Source organism: Ursus arctos, unplaced genomic scaffold (genome assembly GCF_023065955.2).
Source record: "Ursus arctos isolate Adak ecotype North America unplaced genomic scaffold, UrsArc2.0 scaffold_2, whole genome shotgun sequence".
Taxonomy (NCBI): domain Eukaryota; kingdom Metazoa; phylum Chordata; class Mammalia; order Carnivora; family Ursidae; genus Ursus; species Ursus arctos.
This window is the reverse complement of record NW_026622874.1, coordinates 39723511-39741643: the sequence shown is the minus strand read 5'-3', so window position 1 is coordinate 39741643 and position 18133 is coordinate 39723511. Positions and strand designations below refer to the sequence as shown.

The 18133-nt window shown below is 54.6% G+C and overlaps 1 protein-coding gene across 3 annotated transcripts; it reads right to left on the bottom strand.

Moving 5' to 3' along the window:
- Nucleotides 1–3553: 3553 nt before the first annotated feature.
- Nucleotides 3554–17120, bottom strand: PRELP (proline and arginine rich end leucine rich repeat protein). 3 transcript variants are annotated; one of them, XM_026480605.4, is made up of 3 exons: nucleotides 16927–17120; nucleotides 8483–9462; nucleotides 3554–6171 (listed from the first exon to the last, which is right to left on the bottom strand). In XM_026480605.4, exons 2-3 carry the CDS (start codon nucleotides 9444–9446, stop codon nucleotides 5996–5998), a joined length of 1140 nt encoding a protein of 379 aa, XP_026336390.1. In that variant the 5' UTR covers nucleotides 9447–9462; nucleotides 16927–17120; the 3' UTR covers nucleotides 3554–5995. The 3 variants fall into 3 exon arrangements, with proteins under 3 accessions (XP_026336390.1, XP_026336391.1, XP_057171180.1); XM_026480606.4 differs by having other exon boundaries at nucleotides 16937–17106; XM_057315197.1 differs by having other exon boundaries at nucleotides 3554–9462; nucleotides 16927–17105.
- Nucleotides 17121–18133: the final 1013 nt, after the last annotated feature.

Sequence of the window (18133 nt, the reverse complement as noted above, 5' to 3'; positions counted from 1 at the left end):
TTCTCCCTCTCTGTTAAGTTTAGCTGGGCTAGGGGTCCCCCACCCCCACCTTCCAACTGCTCTCACCTAGAGCCCTAAAATCCCTGGGTTCTCCCCCAGCCCAATCCCGCTTGCTTGCACACTAGCCCCTCATTTGCATACCAATAGGCCCCGCGCCTCAAACCCTGAACCTTACCCCTCACTTACTCTTGTTTCAGAACCGAGCCTCACAGCTTCCAGAGAAGTGGGGACTCTGGCGGAAAGGTCTTCTGCAGTGGGCCAGGGTACAGGCGGGGAGCTGGCCAAGGGCATGTGGCCAATCCGACTTCTCTTCTTCCTGGTGTCCAGCTGTTTCTCCTCCTCTCTGCTCAGCAGGTCCCCCATCCCAGTCTTTTGTTTGGTGAGAGGGAATTCTCTCTCCTTCCACCCCCTCCACTCCCACCCGCATATGTACCCCTGCCCACCTCCCACCCTCATCTCTCCTTCTCTTTCTCTGCTCCTTTTCTCTTTTCGGAGTCACTGTTGAGAGGGCTGGCTGTTCCTTCTCTCTAATAGAGCGGGCAGCAGGTGACGGAGCACTCGGAGGGATGGGGCTTGCCTCTCTAGCTTTTTTCCAGATGGAATCCACAGATTCAAAGAGGCTGAGTTAAGGCACTCTGATCACACTGCCACCCACCACCTGGAACCCCAACAGGGACCATGACTGAACAAATTCACCAGGGAGGCTCTGAAGGCTGGGCAGTTCCAAGAGAAGGTGAATGGAGGATGAGGTAGGATTTGAAGACCAAGTTCAAGGTCTCCAATGACGATGATGATAATGATGATGGCAAGGAGGATACAAGAAATTCTCTCCATCTGCTGAGGTTGGGCCTGGATGATGGACACGAGAAGCCATTGTGTAGGGGTCCTCAGGGGGCTGAGAAGAATCCTCTCCCCCACCCCCCACCAAAGATGTCTGTATCAGGAGAGATTCTCTTTTCCTTGGTGCCTCCTGCTGCTGTGTGAAGGCAGGAGTGGGGTGGGGGGTGGGTGCTACACGTTTGCACGAGTTCTTCCATGCTACCCCTTGCTCCCTACTCCCTCCCCCTGACCAGATACTGAATGTGGCTGTGAAGCTCCCCGAAGATCATCTAGTCCAAACAGCGTATCTACCAGACAAGGGACGGAGGGAGGTCCAGCGAGGGGCAATGACTTACCCAAGGTCACACAGAGCCAAGGCCAGGGCCTAGATTTTTCTGACACTCAGGCCAGAGAATTGTCCTTTGTTCATATGACCCTACCCCTTAATCACCTTATCTCTCCTCCTGCCCCCCCTGCCCACCCCAGTTCTGAGACCATGTGCCTTGATGCCCTGGGAACAGATGGCCTCGGCAGGACTCATCTGTGCCCTGGCATACCAGGTGAAGGGGCAGATCGCATAGCCTGGCCCAAGGCGCCGTGCTTGGCCTGCAGTGTTCCTGGGCACCAGCTGGTGAGGAGGCGGCGTCCCCCAGCCCAAGGACCTGGTCACCAAAGGTACGCCTGTTCCCGTACCCCTGGCAGCCCACCATCGGGGGCCAGGCACCAACAGGGGCTCTGTTGGGTGGAGGGAGAGATAGCCCCGGAGCCAGCAGAGTGCCCAGGAAGCAGATGGTACATTTGGCGCGCTGTCCTCCCCCCTTTCTCCCCACAGCCTGGGCTTTGCAGGCAGAGACTAACCCACCCCCCACCCCCATCCCCCAGGCAGGCTGGGCTCGGCTCCCCCTCCCATCCCACGCCATTTATTCCTTGCGAGGAAAGCAAATGCGACTGTTCATTCATTGCCCCTGCCGCCTGCTCCCACTCTCCCACCCCACTTTCTCGGTGACACGCACCCGCAACTGGTCCTCCCCCACGCGCTTTTTAAGCCTGCACCCCGCGGGCACAGCCAGTCTCCTAGGGCGCATGCTCAGGCTCCTCCGCACTCCAGTAAAGAGCCCCTTCCGACACAGTAGTCTCATCTCAGACCCTCTCCCGGCTTCTACTCTTGCTTTTACAAGCTCGCCCGTCCCACGCGCTAGTTCCCGTGGAGTTCAGCACTGTCCACGGCTTGCGTGTGTGACATGTGTGGGAACCCACTCACCATCCTGCTGTTGGGGCGAGCGGCTCAGCTCCCTGGGAGCCTGCGCCAGGGGCCGGAGGTGCGGGAGCCCTTCTAATCCCCATGTCTCATTAGGAGAAGCACAGGGCATGCTGATGGAAAGGAGGTGGCAGGCTGTGGGGACAGGAGTCTGGCCAGCTGACCCTGTTGCTGCCCCTTTCCTGGGCGGGCATGGAAAGTTCAGGAACCCTCCTGCTTTGTGGACAGCAAGGATATATTCCCTGCTGAGGACCTGTAGCCACATTAACTCTGTGACCTAAACACATTCCTCTCCCTTCCTCAGGCGCTACCCCATGCCTTCCTACCTTTTGGCTCACGCTGTTTCTTCTCCTGGTTATGTGCTTTCCTCCCTCCCTCCCCCACCAGGCAAAATCTGATTCATCCCTGAAGATCAAGCTCAAATGACAGGAGCCATTCTGGTGTCCCTCCACGGGGGTGGAGGCCCCCTCCACCAGGCTCTTCGTCCACTGTATCATACAAACAGGACACGGGATTACTCCACGGGCTTTCCCCTTTCCCAAGCTAAGACTTCCTCAAGGGCACGGACCAGGATGTTACCTATCCTTGAATTCTTAGCTGGGAACCTCGCTCACAGTCAAGGTCTACTGAAAACCTCCTGAGCTGAGCTAAAGCGGATGTTAAGGAGGCAGAGTGGGAGGGCAGGGCAGCATCTGGCAGTTTTCATTCTAAAGAAAACTGGGGGGCGGGCACGGAGGATCACAAACCCACTTCCAGAATCAACCCGAAGTCTGAGGACAGACTTCCGGGCACTGGGTCCATGCCCTTCTGCACGGCCTGGAGAACCTTTGCTCTTAGCCCCTAATACGGCCGTGACCTAGTCTGTCTTCCTTACGCTGCAGCCCCGCCACTAGGCTGTAAGTTGCACTTGGTGGGAAATGGTGACTGTTGTGTGTCTTTCAGCATCTGGCTCCGGACTGGGCATTTGGGACACCCTCCACAGTTTGATATCTGTGGTTTGAAAGATTCTGAGCCTCTGGGCTTCAAATGTAGCTATCAGATTTCTGATCTGACTTTAGGAATAATTTTTCATGACGGTTGTGAGCGTGGGGGACATTTGCCAAGAAGAGGCTTTGGAATTGTTTTCTTAAGAGTTTCTTAGGAAAAGGGGCGCCTGGGTAGCGCAGTCGTTAAAGCGTCTGCCTTCTGCTCAGGGCGTGATCCCGGCGTACCGGGATCGAGCCCCACATCAGGCTCCTCCGCTATGAGCCTGCTTCTTCCTCTCCCACTCCCCCTGCTGTGTTCCCTCTCTCGCTGGCTGTCTCTCTGTCACATAAATAAATAAAATCTTTAAAAAAAAAAAGAGTTTCTTAGGAATGGGATCCTTTCTCCACCCATCTCCTTGGAGCCAGGTAAGAGGTGGGCGGTGGGGGGAGAAGGATGCAAGAGAACTTCAAGGTATCCTTGACTTGTTCATGCTGCCAAGTTCAAGCAGGATGTTTTTCATATTCCTTTATTTCCTCTGCTGTGAAGCGTGTTGGATGTAAAAGTTGTTTCACAAAGTTAACATGGCTTTGAAGAAAGAACAGATACACGTAGAGTAACCTACACATCTACTCGCACGCCTGTCTATGCAGGTGCCAATGGCATTGAAAGAATGAACTCGTGTGTGGACGAGGGGCTTCCTGAAATCCCCGGATGTCAGCACATTTTGTGTGTGTGTTGGGGGGGCTGTTGCTTAAAGACGACTTCACCTGAATCCCCTCTGGCTTACAGCTGCAGGGAGCAACGGAGGAAGCAGACTTTGTCTAGATGGGGCGATGGGAGGATGGTGATTGTTTTGCTGCTGAAATAAAACAGTTGAGGTTTGCAGGAGCAGAAATGTGCCCTGCCCCCAGGGGGACCCCAGGCATCTGCCGGGCAGAGGTCGCAAGGTGTGAGGACAGTGCGGAAGCGGGGCTTATCCAGGCCTTAGCCAGGCTGCTTACAGCCGTGACCATATATTGACTTTAAGCAGGAGCCTTGGAGAAACCAGCAGCAGCCAGGAAGACGGGGCAGTCACATGGGAGCACGAGGAAGGAGACTAAGAGGAAATGGGCCCCGTTTTCTGTAAATGAGCAAAAGAGAGAGATGAGACAGACTATAGTGGGAATTTCTTGAAGTTAGGGACCTAGCTTAATCCAATTTCTTAAAAATCTCTGGAACTTTTCTCAGCCTCATGAGGCTGGGCCCTGTGTCCTATCTATTTCTAGAACATCCCCCCTCCCCCCTCCCCAACATATACACTAGGGAGCTGTAGAGGGGCAGTATCTCCTAGAGGAATGAAGGAGAAGGGGAAGGTGAGTGAGCCCCGTGGGGTCCAGGTTCTGCTTGGAGGCCGGCCAAGCCACTCACCTGGCCCAGGCAGGGAGGGGAGGGGATTTTCAAGGGGAGAGACAGTCCATACAGGGAATAAATTACTGAAAGGGGCAGGGATAATAGATAATCAGAGCATGGTTTGAAGAGTGGAGCCGCAGACTAGACCGTGAGTGCTGGAGGACCCGGGCGGGGTATCTTATCCACCCCCTTGGTTTCCAGACATGGGGGCTGAGGACAGAAGGGACCGGCAAGGTCAGACAGCAAACAGGAACAAACTGTATCCTCACCTGGGTTCCTGAAGGTTCCCACTTGTGCTCACTCATGATGGGAATCAGTCCCCGGCCTCAAGGCCTCTGTACCTTTGCACCCTTTACATCCCAGACGAGCGACTGTGCACATCGCCCATGGCTCTTGAAGTTGGAACCTGAGGCCAGCTCCTTGACCTTGTAAAACCATCCCAAAGAGAGGTGAGGAGGAAGACCGGAGCCAGCTGTGAGCTGTACCAGCCACCAGGTGTCACTGATGTGTCTGCCTTAGAGGGGGAAGCCCATCTGTGCTTGTGGAACAGGCTTCTGGGAGTTTCCCGGGGGGCTCCGCCCCTTCCAGAGCACTTTCTCAGGAACAGCTTCCGGGCCTTGGACAGGATTGGGCCATCCACACTGATAGAGAACAGATGGTGGGGCGGGGCTGGTAGCTCTGTACCCTTAACTATGGACACCGTGTGGCCCAGGGCATCAGGCCTCTTGTCTAGACTGGCAAGGGGGCTGCGGGACTCATCTGTACCCACAGGGACCCAACCCCGGGGCTCTGATTCCCAGCCCTCTTCCCCTGGCTGATTCCTAGGTCCCGGAGCTATTCTTCTCCTTGACTGTTGCTTCCGGCTCTTACTCTTGACATAGAGAGGCCCAGCCAGAAGGGTGTGTGTTGAGGAGAGCCCTAGCTAGGCCTGTGAAGAGACTGCCAGCTGCAGGCGCTTGCGGGAAACCTGACCCTCCACCCTCCTTCAACCATTCCCTTGCACTTCCTTGTTGGAGGACACGGGCTGGTAAAGAGCCAGCACAACGTCTGGTGCCAGTGAGCAGGACGGTGGAGCAGCAGTTCTGGAAGACGGGATCCGTGGCTAAGGGGCCTGTAGGGGCTGGAGCTGCCCATGATGTTGGAGCCTCCAGCAGGACTTTCCAAACCTCACCTCTGGGCTGCTCCTGACCACCTCCTGCTTGCTTCGACCAGGACCAAGTTCCAGATGTCCTCCCACGGCCCAACTTACCCAGGAGTGACAGGGTAGAGGAGGAGGAGAGAAGAGGATATCTTTAGACACACCTCTGTGCTTCTGGGGCCAGAAGTGTGGGTGGACAGTGGGGGTCTTTGAGCTGGGTGAACCAAATCAAGCCCTTAGAAGTCTTGCTCTAGAAGCCTCAGGTGCCGCAGAGTATGTGGCTAGATCCTGCCTCGGGAAGGTGAGATAAGAAAGGCAAAGCTGGGAGCGAGAAAGGAAGGTAGAAGACACGTATGGTGGGCACAGGCACCCGGGCCACCAGCATTCAAGTGCGGTCAGAGGCGATCCGGGGGGCGGAGTAAGGCCTAAATGACCACGGACTGCAGCAGACGGAAGCACATCATGAGGTCCAGTGGGATGGGTGGCTTCAGGTGGTTCCCGTCCAGCCGCAGGTAGCGGAGGTGTGGCACATTCTCCAGATCCGAGGAGAAGTCATGGAAGGCAACTAGATCGTTGGGGCAAATCTGGGTCCCATTGATTTCTGTGGAGACAGAAGGGAGAAGTCAGCAGGCGAAGTAGGTGGGGGTTGGGACAGGTGGGGCTGGAGGCAAAGATGAGGAGGGAGAAGAGGGTAGACCACTGAGGATAAGAACTGGAGTTCTCTTCTCTGGAATGGGCTGACCTTGGGAATGTGTGACCAAGGGTGAGTCAACCCTACCCCACACCCACCCCACCCGGCTCACTTTACTTATTTGTAGAATGAATTAAGTCAGAACCAGTCAACCATTGTTATTGGAAATTCACTCAGCGAGTCGTGGAGGAAGTACACTGTGAGCTGGACCTTCAGAGACGGGTGGGACCACAGCAGGTGGAGACATGGCGGATGGTGTTCTGCTAGAGTGACCTCCGATCTGAAGGAGGTTGTAGAGGCAGCGAAGCTCCTGGCTGAATCCAGGAGCAGTAAATCACTCAGTGAGCTGTCCCAGGGGGATAAGCTGGACAGGTAAGCCGTAGCCACCTGCGTGGTAGGCTTTCCAATGGAAAAGGAGATTCTGCTGTGTCCTTCACCTCATGACGTGAGGTGAGATGACGTCAGGTTTGTCATCTTCTGATGAGTTCCTTATTCCCCCTCAATCTTGCCTCTTTCGTCATCTGTGGCGTCAGCATTGTTGTTAGTGATATCCTTCTTCTTCTTGGTCTTCTTCTTCCTCTCTCTTCATCGTTGGAGTAGCAGAAAATCGGTGGATTTTCTTCTCGTGTGACTTTGGACTGTCACCTACCGCCCTGACATTTAGTTCCCAAATCTGTGAAATGGTAAGAATGGGTACCTGCCCCTCACCTCAGAGGAGAGGATGTTGGCAGAGGCATTGTGTAGACTGTAAGGACAGGGCACGGGGCAGCTTTGAGATCGTTGCTGAGAACACAGCTATCACACTGACCTACGGCTGGCTCCGTCCACTCTGTCCGTCCGTGACACAGGAGACAGGTTGGGCGCAGGGGACACAGGTGGAGGGGGGGTGATTTTTTGACTTCAGCTTCAAAAGGCTGGATATCCCCTAGCAGCCTGCCCTTCTACGCCCTGATAGAGACCTGCCGGCCATTGAATAAGGTATTCTTTCTGCCTGGATTTTCAGTCTATCTAGCTTTTGGGGTAATGTGTTTCATCAGTTCACTACCTGCAGGACAGAATGAAACAGTTTCCCCTTTTCCTGAATTTGTTTTTTGCAAGCTTTAAGAAAAGCCCTCCGTTACTTCCTGTAATTATCCCAGAGGAGCGAACGAGCCTGTTCTCCCATCCATTTGTTTCAAGATTTTCAACAATCTCATTTGTAGAATTGCAACAATCTCTCTCTCACTCTTTGGCTTGGAAACTGAGGATTCCTAATATTATCTTAGGGATGCTGCCCTTTCCTCTCGGTCCCCTACAAACCTATAGCTGCTACATTCCTGGTGTGGATGGAGGCTGGTTTTGTTCAAGGACCAGATAATATTTTCTCTTTGTTTTAGAGATTTCTGTCAATGCTCTGCTCAGAGCTGACATTGTTGATGGAAGCAAAACTGGGACTTCCAGCCTCTTCTTCTGGGCTGTAATTTTTACCCAAGCCCAGGACCCTATAAATGTAGCTTAGGCAAATTCTGCCTTAAGTGTGCTCTTATGTGATGAAATATTCCAGCCTTCCAGCTAGATTCGGAGAGCACCTGCCCCCTGGCATATCCCTCTGGCTGCCACATCTTCACCAGCTGCCTCCCCTGAGTACGTAGCTGTCTGGCTGCGTACATCTTTCAGAGATTCTTCAAAACCTAGGCTCAGCCCTCCTCTCACAGCTGCCAGCTTGTGCCGGGGCCAGGGCCAGGACATTTCAGAGTAGTGACATTCAGAACATGTCACTGTTCTGCTTTCACGAGAATGCCTGGGACTGCGATCCATGTCTACCCTACCCGTAGATCTCAAGGGCAGAGAAGCTGGGGCTAGCAAGAAGGGACAGAGGAGGAAAAGCTGTTACCCTCCAAGCTTGGTATTCTGGGCACTTCATCCATATCAACCTATTAAATCCTCACGTCCACTTTGTGACCGAAGGTGGCGTTCCCATTCTTATTTTACAGATGAGAAAACTTCCCAGAGAGGTGAAATATCTGTTCAAGGTCACACGGATAGTAAGTGGCAAGATCAAGATTTAAAGTCCAGTGCCAAATGGCGTGCTTTTTTGCTCTACCCATTCCCCCCTCCCCCTGCCCCGAGCTCCTAGAAAGGACTGAGGCAATGAGAGCCTCCCTCTCCCTGGCCGTGGTTCTGGCCGTGGTTGTGGCCGTGGCTGCGGCCGTGGCCGTGGTCCCGCCCCGCCCCCACTCACTCTCTATGCTGTTGTTGTTGAGGTACAGGTGCTCCAGCTTGTTGTTGATGGCGGGCACGCTGCTGATCTTGTTGTGGGACAGGTGGAGCACGAGCAGGTTGGAGATGTTGAAGGAGTTCTTGGGGAGCCCCCTGTCCGACAGCCTGTTGTAGTTCAGGCGAATGAAGGCCAGGTTGGGGAAACCCTTGAAGTAGCCATTAGGGATGGTCTCGATCCGGTTGCTGTCCAGGTAGAGCTGGTGAATGGCCGTGGGCACCTTGGGCGGCATCTTTCTCAGGATGTTGTGGGCCAGGTTGAGCTGCATGAGGTTCCTGAGGCCCTGGAAGGTGTCGGGCTTGAAGACGCCGTCGCTCAGCTTGTTGTGCTGGAGGTCCAGGAGCAGCAGGCTGTCCAGCTTGCTGAAGACACCGGGCGGGATCCTCGAGATCTGGTTCTGGCTCAGCCTCAGCTGCTCCAGGTTCCGGGGCAGGGCCGAGGGCACCTCTTCCAGCTGGTTCTTCTCCATGTAGAGGAACACCAGGCTGGGCAGCTTCTCCAGGACCTTCTGGTCTATCTTGCGAATGCGGTTGTTATCCAGGTTGATCCACCTCAGGCCCGTGGCGTTCTGGAAGGACTCCACTGGGAGCTCGGTTATGAAGTTGTTCTGCAGGTAGAGGTAATGGGTGCGGGGTGGGATGATGGGGACCTTCCGGAGGTTGCGGCTGTCACAGTAGAGGGCAGACGGGAAATCCGGGGGGCAGTAGCACTCCCGGGGGCAGTCAGGGAAGACAGAGGGAGGGCCTGGTGGGAGGGGAGGGGGCAGGTCTGTAGGCTCCGCTGGCTCATGGGGCTGAGGAAAGCTGGGCGTGGGCCTGGGTCTGGGCCTGGGCCTGGGCCTGGGTCTTGGTCGTCTTGTCAGCTGGCCTTGGGCCACGGAGGCCAAGATGAGGAGAAGTGGGAGGAGCCAGCAGAGGGATGACCTCATGATCCAGGTGACGCACCTGCAGGGAGGAGACACGGGAAGTCATTAGCCTTCTGGGCCTCCAGAATCAGAGGCCCTGTCTTGGCAGGCGAGTTGGCCAGGATGGGCTCCAGGGGGGCCGTGACAGAGACCTGTCGAAGCATCTCTTCGTCTGCCTGTATCCAGCAGGTAAGAAAATAACAAGGGTCTGGACCCCCGGCCCCCAGGCCTAGCCTGCTCTGGTGAGGGTGAGCCATCCTGGCAGAAAGCACATCGGCTGTGAATGAGGAGCGCTGGGCCTTGCTGGAGAAGACCCTTAACCTCTCCAGCGCTGAGTCTCCCACTTGCAGTATGAGCAAATCATCCCTGTTTCTAGAAGAGGGACGTTAGGAGACATGAAGCATAGAGTCCTAAATGGTCCATCTGGAAGGGTCCTTAGAGATCCCATAATTCAGTGGTTTTCAGACCGTGCCCCTATTTCTGTGGCGTCCCCTGAGGGAGGGACGCTGAGTGGGTGGCCCTGGGGCACCCCCACCTCACTCCTGTGCCAACCTGAGCAGCTCTGTGTTTTTAAATCTGTGACAGAGAGAGGTTGGGCCAAAGCATATATTTGAAAGAAGTGCCGCGTTGCTAAAAATGGTTTGGAATCCGCCAGTCAAGCCCAGATTCTACTGTTGACAGAAACTGGGGCCTGAGGGGGGATGAAGTGGCGTGCCTAGGCCAGGAAGCTATAGAACCACACGCCCGGGCCAAAAACCCAGGTCTCCTGCCTTCCAGAGCAGGGCTCGCGGAGATCCTGGGAAGGAAGGACCGTGCTGGAGACACGTTTGTGTCTTGTGTCTGCCCCTGCTTGCTCCTCACGCCCGCGCTCAGCGCAGGGAACGCGGCTCTCGCCGGCCAGAGGCGCACAGGAATTTCTCCCCAGATGTGGAGGCTCCTGGGAAAATAAACAGGACGGGGATCAAAAGCTGTGGGGACATCACTTTCATTTCTTCTGACATGGTCTCGCCGCCCCCATATCCACTGGAGCTGGTGGCATTGAGACGGGATATGAAGAAGAATTTCCTGCCGGCCCTTGTGACACAGTGACCAGGTCACTGAGGGCTATTTTGGGGCCGTGCTCCCCAGTGGCTCTGATGAGGCTTCAGATAGGATCGTGTGGGTTGAGTTGAATTAAGCTGGAGAAACAGCGAGAGGGCCAGGGCTGCCGACAGAGGGGCCACCCGTCAGCTTCCTCCCCTTGCTGGGGGCTGGGAGGGGTGCAGGCAGGGGTGTCCTGCACCCTCTCCTCCACGATGATGACGCTCCCCTCCGGGCTGCAGCCACCGTCTCCGTTCCCACACTGCTTCCCCTGGCCCTCTTGCTGCTTCCGCACCTCGAGGTGGTGTCTGCCCCTCCACTCCTGGGGCCCGGGGATACAGGCTTCCTGGGGTTCTCTGACAGCTGCATCTGGACCCTGGGATCCTGCCCCTGTGCCAGGCCTCTCTCTGGCTTTCCTCTGAGCCCACATCAGCTTGCACTCTGCCCTTCGCTTCTTGCTGGCTTTGCTCAAAGGAAGGTGATAGAAGCCTCACCAGCGGCTTAGTCCTGGGCCTGGGGCTCAGGAGGCACTGAATGTGACAAGAAAAGGCGCAGAGGGCAGAGCTCAACCCTGGGGCGTAGAGGGTGTCTCCCTGCACCTTGCACACACACCCTCCACACCTAGCCTGCTGTCTCATGCACACACACACACACACACACACCCCTCCCTGCACCACACACATAAGCAAACCCATGTTCACATGTCCCCCGTGTGCCTGTGTGTGAGTCCTTACATAGGACTCTGAGAATGGGAAGGAGAGAGGGAGAAAGGGAGGGAGGGAAGACCGATGAGGAGGAAGGAGGGAAGAGATTGCCCTGCAGCCTCTGTGGTTCTTCCTCTCCCTCTAAGGGAGTCTCTCCCCAGACAGGCCTCTCCAAGGGGGACCCCAAGGGCAATTTCCCTGGGCCTCCTCTCACAAAGAAGGACCCTTCAGTTAGATTCTCGGCTTTACCTCCCGCTGAGAATCCAACGGTCCCACAAGGACCGAAAAGAGCAGACACTCACTGTAACTTGAGTCTTGCTGCCGGGCCCCACACCACTTAGGACTGGTGAACTGTGAATTAATATTTCATAGGCCCTGTAATTTTCTTGAAAATAGCACAGTCATAAACGTTTTAAGGGGGTGGCTAAAGCATTAGTATGCTGAACACAAACATTTTTTAAAGCCCCAATTTCTGTGACCCTATTTGTTTTGGCATTTCTTTATTTTCCGATTACCTGGGAGCCCGAAATAAGCCAGACATGCCTCAGAACGTGAAGCTCTGTTTCAGGAAGGCTGCCCCGCGCTGGCCGCGGGCTCCGCATTGCCCTTCCTTGCCTTTGTCACCAGAAGCAGCTACCAGGTATTGGGCCTTGAGGTAAGCAAGTAAAACTTGTCCAGAACTTCCAGCAAAGCCGCCCTGTGGCTCTGTGACTAGGCAGCCGGCCTTGGCTTGCAGGGTCTCCGGGGGCCTCGGGGCCTGGCAGCCCTGGTGCTCAGTGTCAGGAGGGACAGACTCACAGGCCAGCCTCCTCTCCTTCCATCCACAGTGAGCTCGAGTCTTCCCCATCCCCAGCTCCTGTGCCAGACCCCCCGCCCCACCCCAGCCCCAACCCCCAACCTGCCTTCTGACCCTTTTACATTCCAAAGCTCTGAGGCTGGCCAAGCTCCTCTCAGAGCCACGAGGAGATTTCGGAGGAAAAGTTCTCTGTGCCTGTTCCATAGAGAAACACTGCATCTGTTCAGCTCCCCTTCTCTAAGCCCCACGGCTCAACCACTCTCCACTCTGTGTGTGTGTGTGTGTGTGTGTGTGTGTGTGTGTATGCGCGCCCATGCTTCTTTCTTGAGAAAATAAAGTTCATTTCTAAGGCTTTTTTCATTGGGCAACGCCTCTTCCTGCTGGAGCCTGAGTGTCCAGGGGGAGGTCCTGACCACAGCCATTGCTCCTGCGGGCCTCAGCGAGGTCCTAAGTCCCCGAAAGCAGAATCTGTGTGACGTGTGACGCAGTGGAGGTCCCTGGACTCCCAGGGGAGTCATGACCTCCCCCCCCATAAAGCCTGAAGAATGCTCCTGCCTTCCAGAACCTTCCATCCAATCAGAAACTCCCTCAGGGTGGGTCCTGAGTGTGTATGATTTTTAAATATCGTATCCTTTTGCAGGCACACCTCCCCACCCCCAGCTTTGCGCTGGGCGGTGCTCCCTGCCCCGTCAGCTGAGTCCTGTGAGCCAGCAGCACGTTCTGGGCACCGGCATCTGCTCAAGAGAGCTGCTGCTTCACGGGGGCAAAGCCCAACCCAGCATTCACTCCCTCACTTCGGAACATTTCCTGCGAGAGTTCTCGGTTCGGATTTCCGTTCCAAGGATTGGAGATCTGGGCTTGCATCCTGGCTCGGACCCTCCTCCCCAGGCTCTTCATTTGTGTGAGGATGAAATGAGATCACACGCACGAAGGCATGTTGTAGAGCAGAAAATCTCTACCAATGGCAGGGGGTCGTTTATTCGCCCGTTTCTTTATAAAAGAGCAGGCTCTCTAGGGAGACTGATTCTTAAAGTAAGACAGCCCTCATCCCGACCTGGCTGGTGGATTCATTCATCGAAGGCTCCAACAGCCAGGACTAGTGCAACGTCAAGCCTCAGGGCAGGGCTGGGTTGACGTTCACGTGGGTTGGGCAAGTCAGTACAGGCAAGTTTAAGGGTAATGGGCTCTGCATGCAGAGTCTGGGATTGGGGTTGGGTTGGGGGTAAGGTTGGGTGTGTCTCCCCGGGTTGAAGAAGGATTACTCCCCAGTACAGTTGACCCTTGAACAACACAGGTTTGAACATCGTGGGTCCACGTACGTGCAGATATTTTTCAGTAAATACATGTACAGTCCTATACATGTGTTTTCTCTTGCTTATGATTTTTTAAATCACACTTCTCTAGCTTACCTGATTTTAAGAAGCAGTGTATATAATACATTTGGTGTACAGAATAGGTGTTAATCCACCGTTGATGGTATTGGTGAAGCTTCTGGTCAGTGGCAGGCTATTAGTAGTTAAGTTTGGGGGGAATCAACAGTTACATGCAGATTTCTGGCTGGGTCAGCCGTACTCATTGGCAGTCTTGTTCTTGTCAGATTTCCTGCCTAGCTGGTCACCCCTAAACCTCCACGGCTTAACTCAGCCAGTCACCCTGTCATGAAGAATGGGGTGCCCCCGGCCCCAGGCCACACCCATGGACATTGGGATGACCCTCTTTCTTTGTTCCCTTCTTTCTGTTCTACACTCAGACTTCTGAAAGCTGTCCTGCTCCCTTGATCTCTTCCTGAAGCCCAGAAAGAGGCTGGAAGCCGGGAGAGTCAGGTGGTCATTTGGTAGCAGAGGCTTTGAGACAAGCCTCCCTCCCGCTCCAGGCGGCCTGCGCCCCTTTCAAGGCCTCCAAGCAGGGCTCATGTGTGGTCCTCAGGGGACGAAAGGACTGATGAGTTCAACACACTGTTGATGCAGCTGCCCCCTTCCTGGGGCAGTGGGGACGCTAGACGGAGGGTGAGGGTTCTCGGCCCGTCTTCCACTACCTAGTTACGTGACCCTGTCGTCAGCCTCAGTTTCCTTGCCCGTAAAACGGGGATTACATTTCCTACCCCTATATTCCTCACCCAGTTGTTGTCAGAAACAAGTGTGATAAACGACTTTAAAATGAACTGCAGATCAAAAAATACTAAAAATAAATATAACACTATTATGGAGAGACCATCTGTCTCCCCAGCGTCTACCACAAGGCAAAGTGTAAACAGAGTGAAGTTTTTTTGGCCTGAGGCCACTAGTCCAGAAGAGCACGTTTTTCTATTCCAAGGGAGTAGGGACGAAATGGGGTGAGATGGCTGTCCTCCTCTGACGGCCTGTTGCCTCACCGTATCCTTCATTCTGCCTCCAACCCCCAGTATCTCCAACCCCTGAAGAAAGCCTAGAAGAATCTGTCTGATGCCTGGAGCACTCATGGATCTGGGTCACAGCCCTGCAAGGCTTCAGTTGCTTAGCTTGCTATGCTTGGGCAAACCTCCTCCCCTCTACTGAGCTCTACTGTCCTCATCTGTAAAGTGGGCGTAGTAACACCGTCTTATCAGATTGTTTTGAGGGTTCAATGAGTGAATGTGTTGAAAGTGAGTGCTCAGTGAACGTCAAGCTGTTGTTGACATATTTTCAAAGTAATGGGGTCTCTTTCCTTCAGCTTGGCCAGAGGGCAGCCCTGCCCTTCACCCAGAGGCAGGGATTCTTGTAGGGGGATACTGGCTTCTGGATTTCCTCCAGCTCTTCCACGCAGAGCAACGTCCTCCCTTTGGGGTCTGTGAGACCACACTTGGGTCTTAGAACCAACTAGTTGGAGAGAACATAGAAGCCCCCAGCCACCTGGGGGAAGGCCCATTCTGTCTTTTCAATTCACTAACTTCTCCTGAAGGCTTTCTGTAGCAGGTGAGGGAATGCTGGCCAGTTTCACCTTCTCAGCTGGCTCTGGAGCCCCTGTGATCCCTGACTTGTCCTCCCAACTTTTTGCACCTGGCTTTTTTGCCCCTTCTAGCCTTGACATGCTTCCCTCACCTGCCCAGTAAATGGGGCTGCCCACCAGGGAGGGGCGGGAGGAGGAATACAGAGCTTGGTGTTCAGCCTGTCCTCTCTCTGAGCATATCAGGACAGACAGCTGTTGGGCAGGGGGAGAGGGGATCTAGAAGGAACGGGGAAGGACCCAGTCCAATGCCCAGGGTGGGTGGATTAGCCAGTGTGAGGGAACATATGCTCTTTGGAATTATCTTGGAGGAACTTTCTGGGATGCTCCTTATGATGTGGTTGCCGGGGCTTGCAAGAGGGAGGTGGAGGAGAGCCCACAGCAGATCCTCCCTGTTCCTTCAGGTGCTTGCTCCCACTGCCCAGAAGAGGGTGGCCCATTGGGGACACTCTGGAGCTCCTCCACCGGACGGTTCTTGTCCAGGGAACCACACAGCCCTTCTGCCCAGCTAACACTGCCCTGAGTCCTGGGCTCTTCCATCGCAGCATGGGTCTCTCTCAGGCCCCTGATACAGGTTCTCAAACCCTGGCTGACCGTCAGGAACCCCTCAAGTATTAAACAATAGATTCCTGGGCTCCATCCTGAAGGCCTGGAGTGAGGGGTCCAGACATCTATATTTTTAGTAAGCGCCCCTACCCCCCACCCCCCCAAGTGATTTTGAAGATCAACTACATTTGTCAACCCTGATCTGCCCACCCCTACCTGCCCTGGGACAGCACTCTCCCTGCTGTTGCAGAGTTGAAGATGTGGGGAGGAGGGAGGGGCTACTTGGAAAGGAGCCCCATTCAATGACCCACTTTAGCTTCCCCCCTCCCTGACTCAGGAATGACTGTCTTTTTGCCCTCTGCCACAAGGATCCCTTGCCAACCTGGGATGATTTTGAAATTGCTTTAAAGAGAAGTCTTTTCTGGCTGCTTGCAGAAAAAATAAATGAGCTGCCCCCAGAGCTGGGAATTAGGACCTCCAAGTCTTGGAAGCTGGATTGCTTTCTTCCCTTTCTTTCCAAAAGCCAAGTGGTTTGGACCAGAGAGGGAAATTCTGAGCTACTGGGAAGATACTGTGCAGGTTGGAAAGGCACTTTTTTCTCCCTCCTACCCAATTAAGTTCTAAAGCATGAAAAAAACCCTCCTAGCCCCTGCACTGGTTCCTCTCCTCCCTCTCGGCCTCAACTCAGGACACATGATTTTCTTCTGGCGCTGCCATCTCAGTGGGAAGACGCACTTTCTCTTTACCCTTCCAGCTGGGGAAGCATGTGAGAGTGTGAGAGACAAGATGGAGTGTGCGTGCGTGTGTGTGTGTGTGTGTGTGTGTGTGTGTGTGCCGGGCGGCCAGTCTCTGAGCTCCAGCTCCGCGGGTGGGATGCAGAGTGGAGATGAACGTGTGTTGATGTGTGCGTGTGCAGCGAAAACACAGCCTCCCTGGGACGTGCGTGTGCCCCTCTGGCGGTGTGTGACAGTATGTGGAAGGTGCAAAGAAATGGGTTCTAGAGTCGAGTTTCCATAGAAACACCTGCCGTGTAGGAATCCTGCGCAGCCTAACTCCCGGTGCTACAGTGAACCTCTGAACCGAGAAAGTTGAACTTTTGCATCAAGCAAATGCATGAGCACAGAATGAGGGAGAGAAGGTAGAGGAGGAGGGTGCAGAAGAAATGGGGACGGCTCATTGGAGCTCACTTGAAAGATGTCTTTTCGACATCAAAAGGAGAAAAGGTGGGAGGAAGGAAGGGAGGGAGGGAAGGAAGGAAGGAAGGAAGGAAGGAAGGAAGGAAGGAAGGAAGGAAGGAAGGGGGGGAGGGAGGGAGGGAGGGGGAGATGGAGTCCAGATCAGTAAGGTCAGTTGGACAGAGTAGGAGGAAACCTGCTGGAGGAAGGGTTCTTCCCCCCCATCTCCCCACTGGGCTTACCTGCACACACCTGCCTCTCCTCTCAGCTGTGGGTTTAGTCCCCCGGCAAGGCAAGGCTCCCCCTCTTCCTCCCCCACCCTTCGGTGGAGCTGTGGCAGCGGAGAGCCAGCTAGAAGTTCTGATCTCCCAGTGGTGCCTGCGTGCTTGTGTTTGCCTGACTTTTCTTCTACCAGATCCTAGTGGGGTGGGGAGGTTAGGTTAGGGGGAGGGACAGGCAGATTGTAGAGAGGGAGGGGAAGGAGGAGGGAAGGGAGGGAGGGAGGAGGGAGGGAGGGAGCAGGGAGGGAGGGAGCGAGCTTGGGAAAGGAGGAATGACAACAATAAAGTCTTTATTTGGCAGCCAAAACTCCCAAAGACTTCATCCACACACCATGCCCACTAACGGACTCGTTTTTAATAACATTTCCTTCTGCTGCTGCTGCTTCTGGGGGAGATTGTTTGACCCATGTTTGGAAAACAAGCCAAATTAACAGAGGAAAAAGGCATGAAAAGCAACCTCTGTACAGGCCAGAGCTGCATAGCTGGGTCCAGCCCTGGCCTGTCCCATTTCTCCTGCTCACCATTGCCCTGCTTCTGATGCCTATCACTTCCCTGGTGTTAAATTCCCAAACCAACCAGGGGTGTGGGATGTGTCCTCTGAACAGGGACCATCCTGCCCTTCCTCACCTTCTCTAGGAGGGTTATGAGGGAGTAGGGTCTTGCTGTGCAATGAGCTGGCAGGGAGATGGCCTTGGTTTGGCTCCTAGAGGGATGCTCTGAGGACCAGAGAGGGAAGAGTCTGGCCTGGGGCTCACACAGCAAAGGCAGACAGAATTAAGATTTGATGTAAGACCTGAAGCCTCTGTCCCTAGCTCATGTGGACACTATCGGTGTCTTCTTTCAACTCCTCCATACATCTCACGCTAAGGAGAGATCTGGGGGCTGTATGGTCCTCACACGAAGTACATGAGGAAATCCAAATGCCCCCTCTCCACGTCCTCCCAGAAGAGCCATTCAAGTAAGACCGTCACTCTCCAACAATCGCCCTTAATTAAAAACTGTAACCCATTTGCAGCTAAGTAGTGACCAGCAAAACTTCCTGCCCACCCGACCCCCCCACCCCAGACAACTACTTAGAAAACTCAATGTTTACTTTTTCTGTCATCCCAGATAGAGCCATGGAGCCTAGTGACAGTGAACTGCCTCCACCCGCCTCCAATCTGGGGTG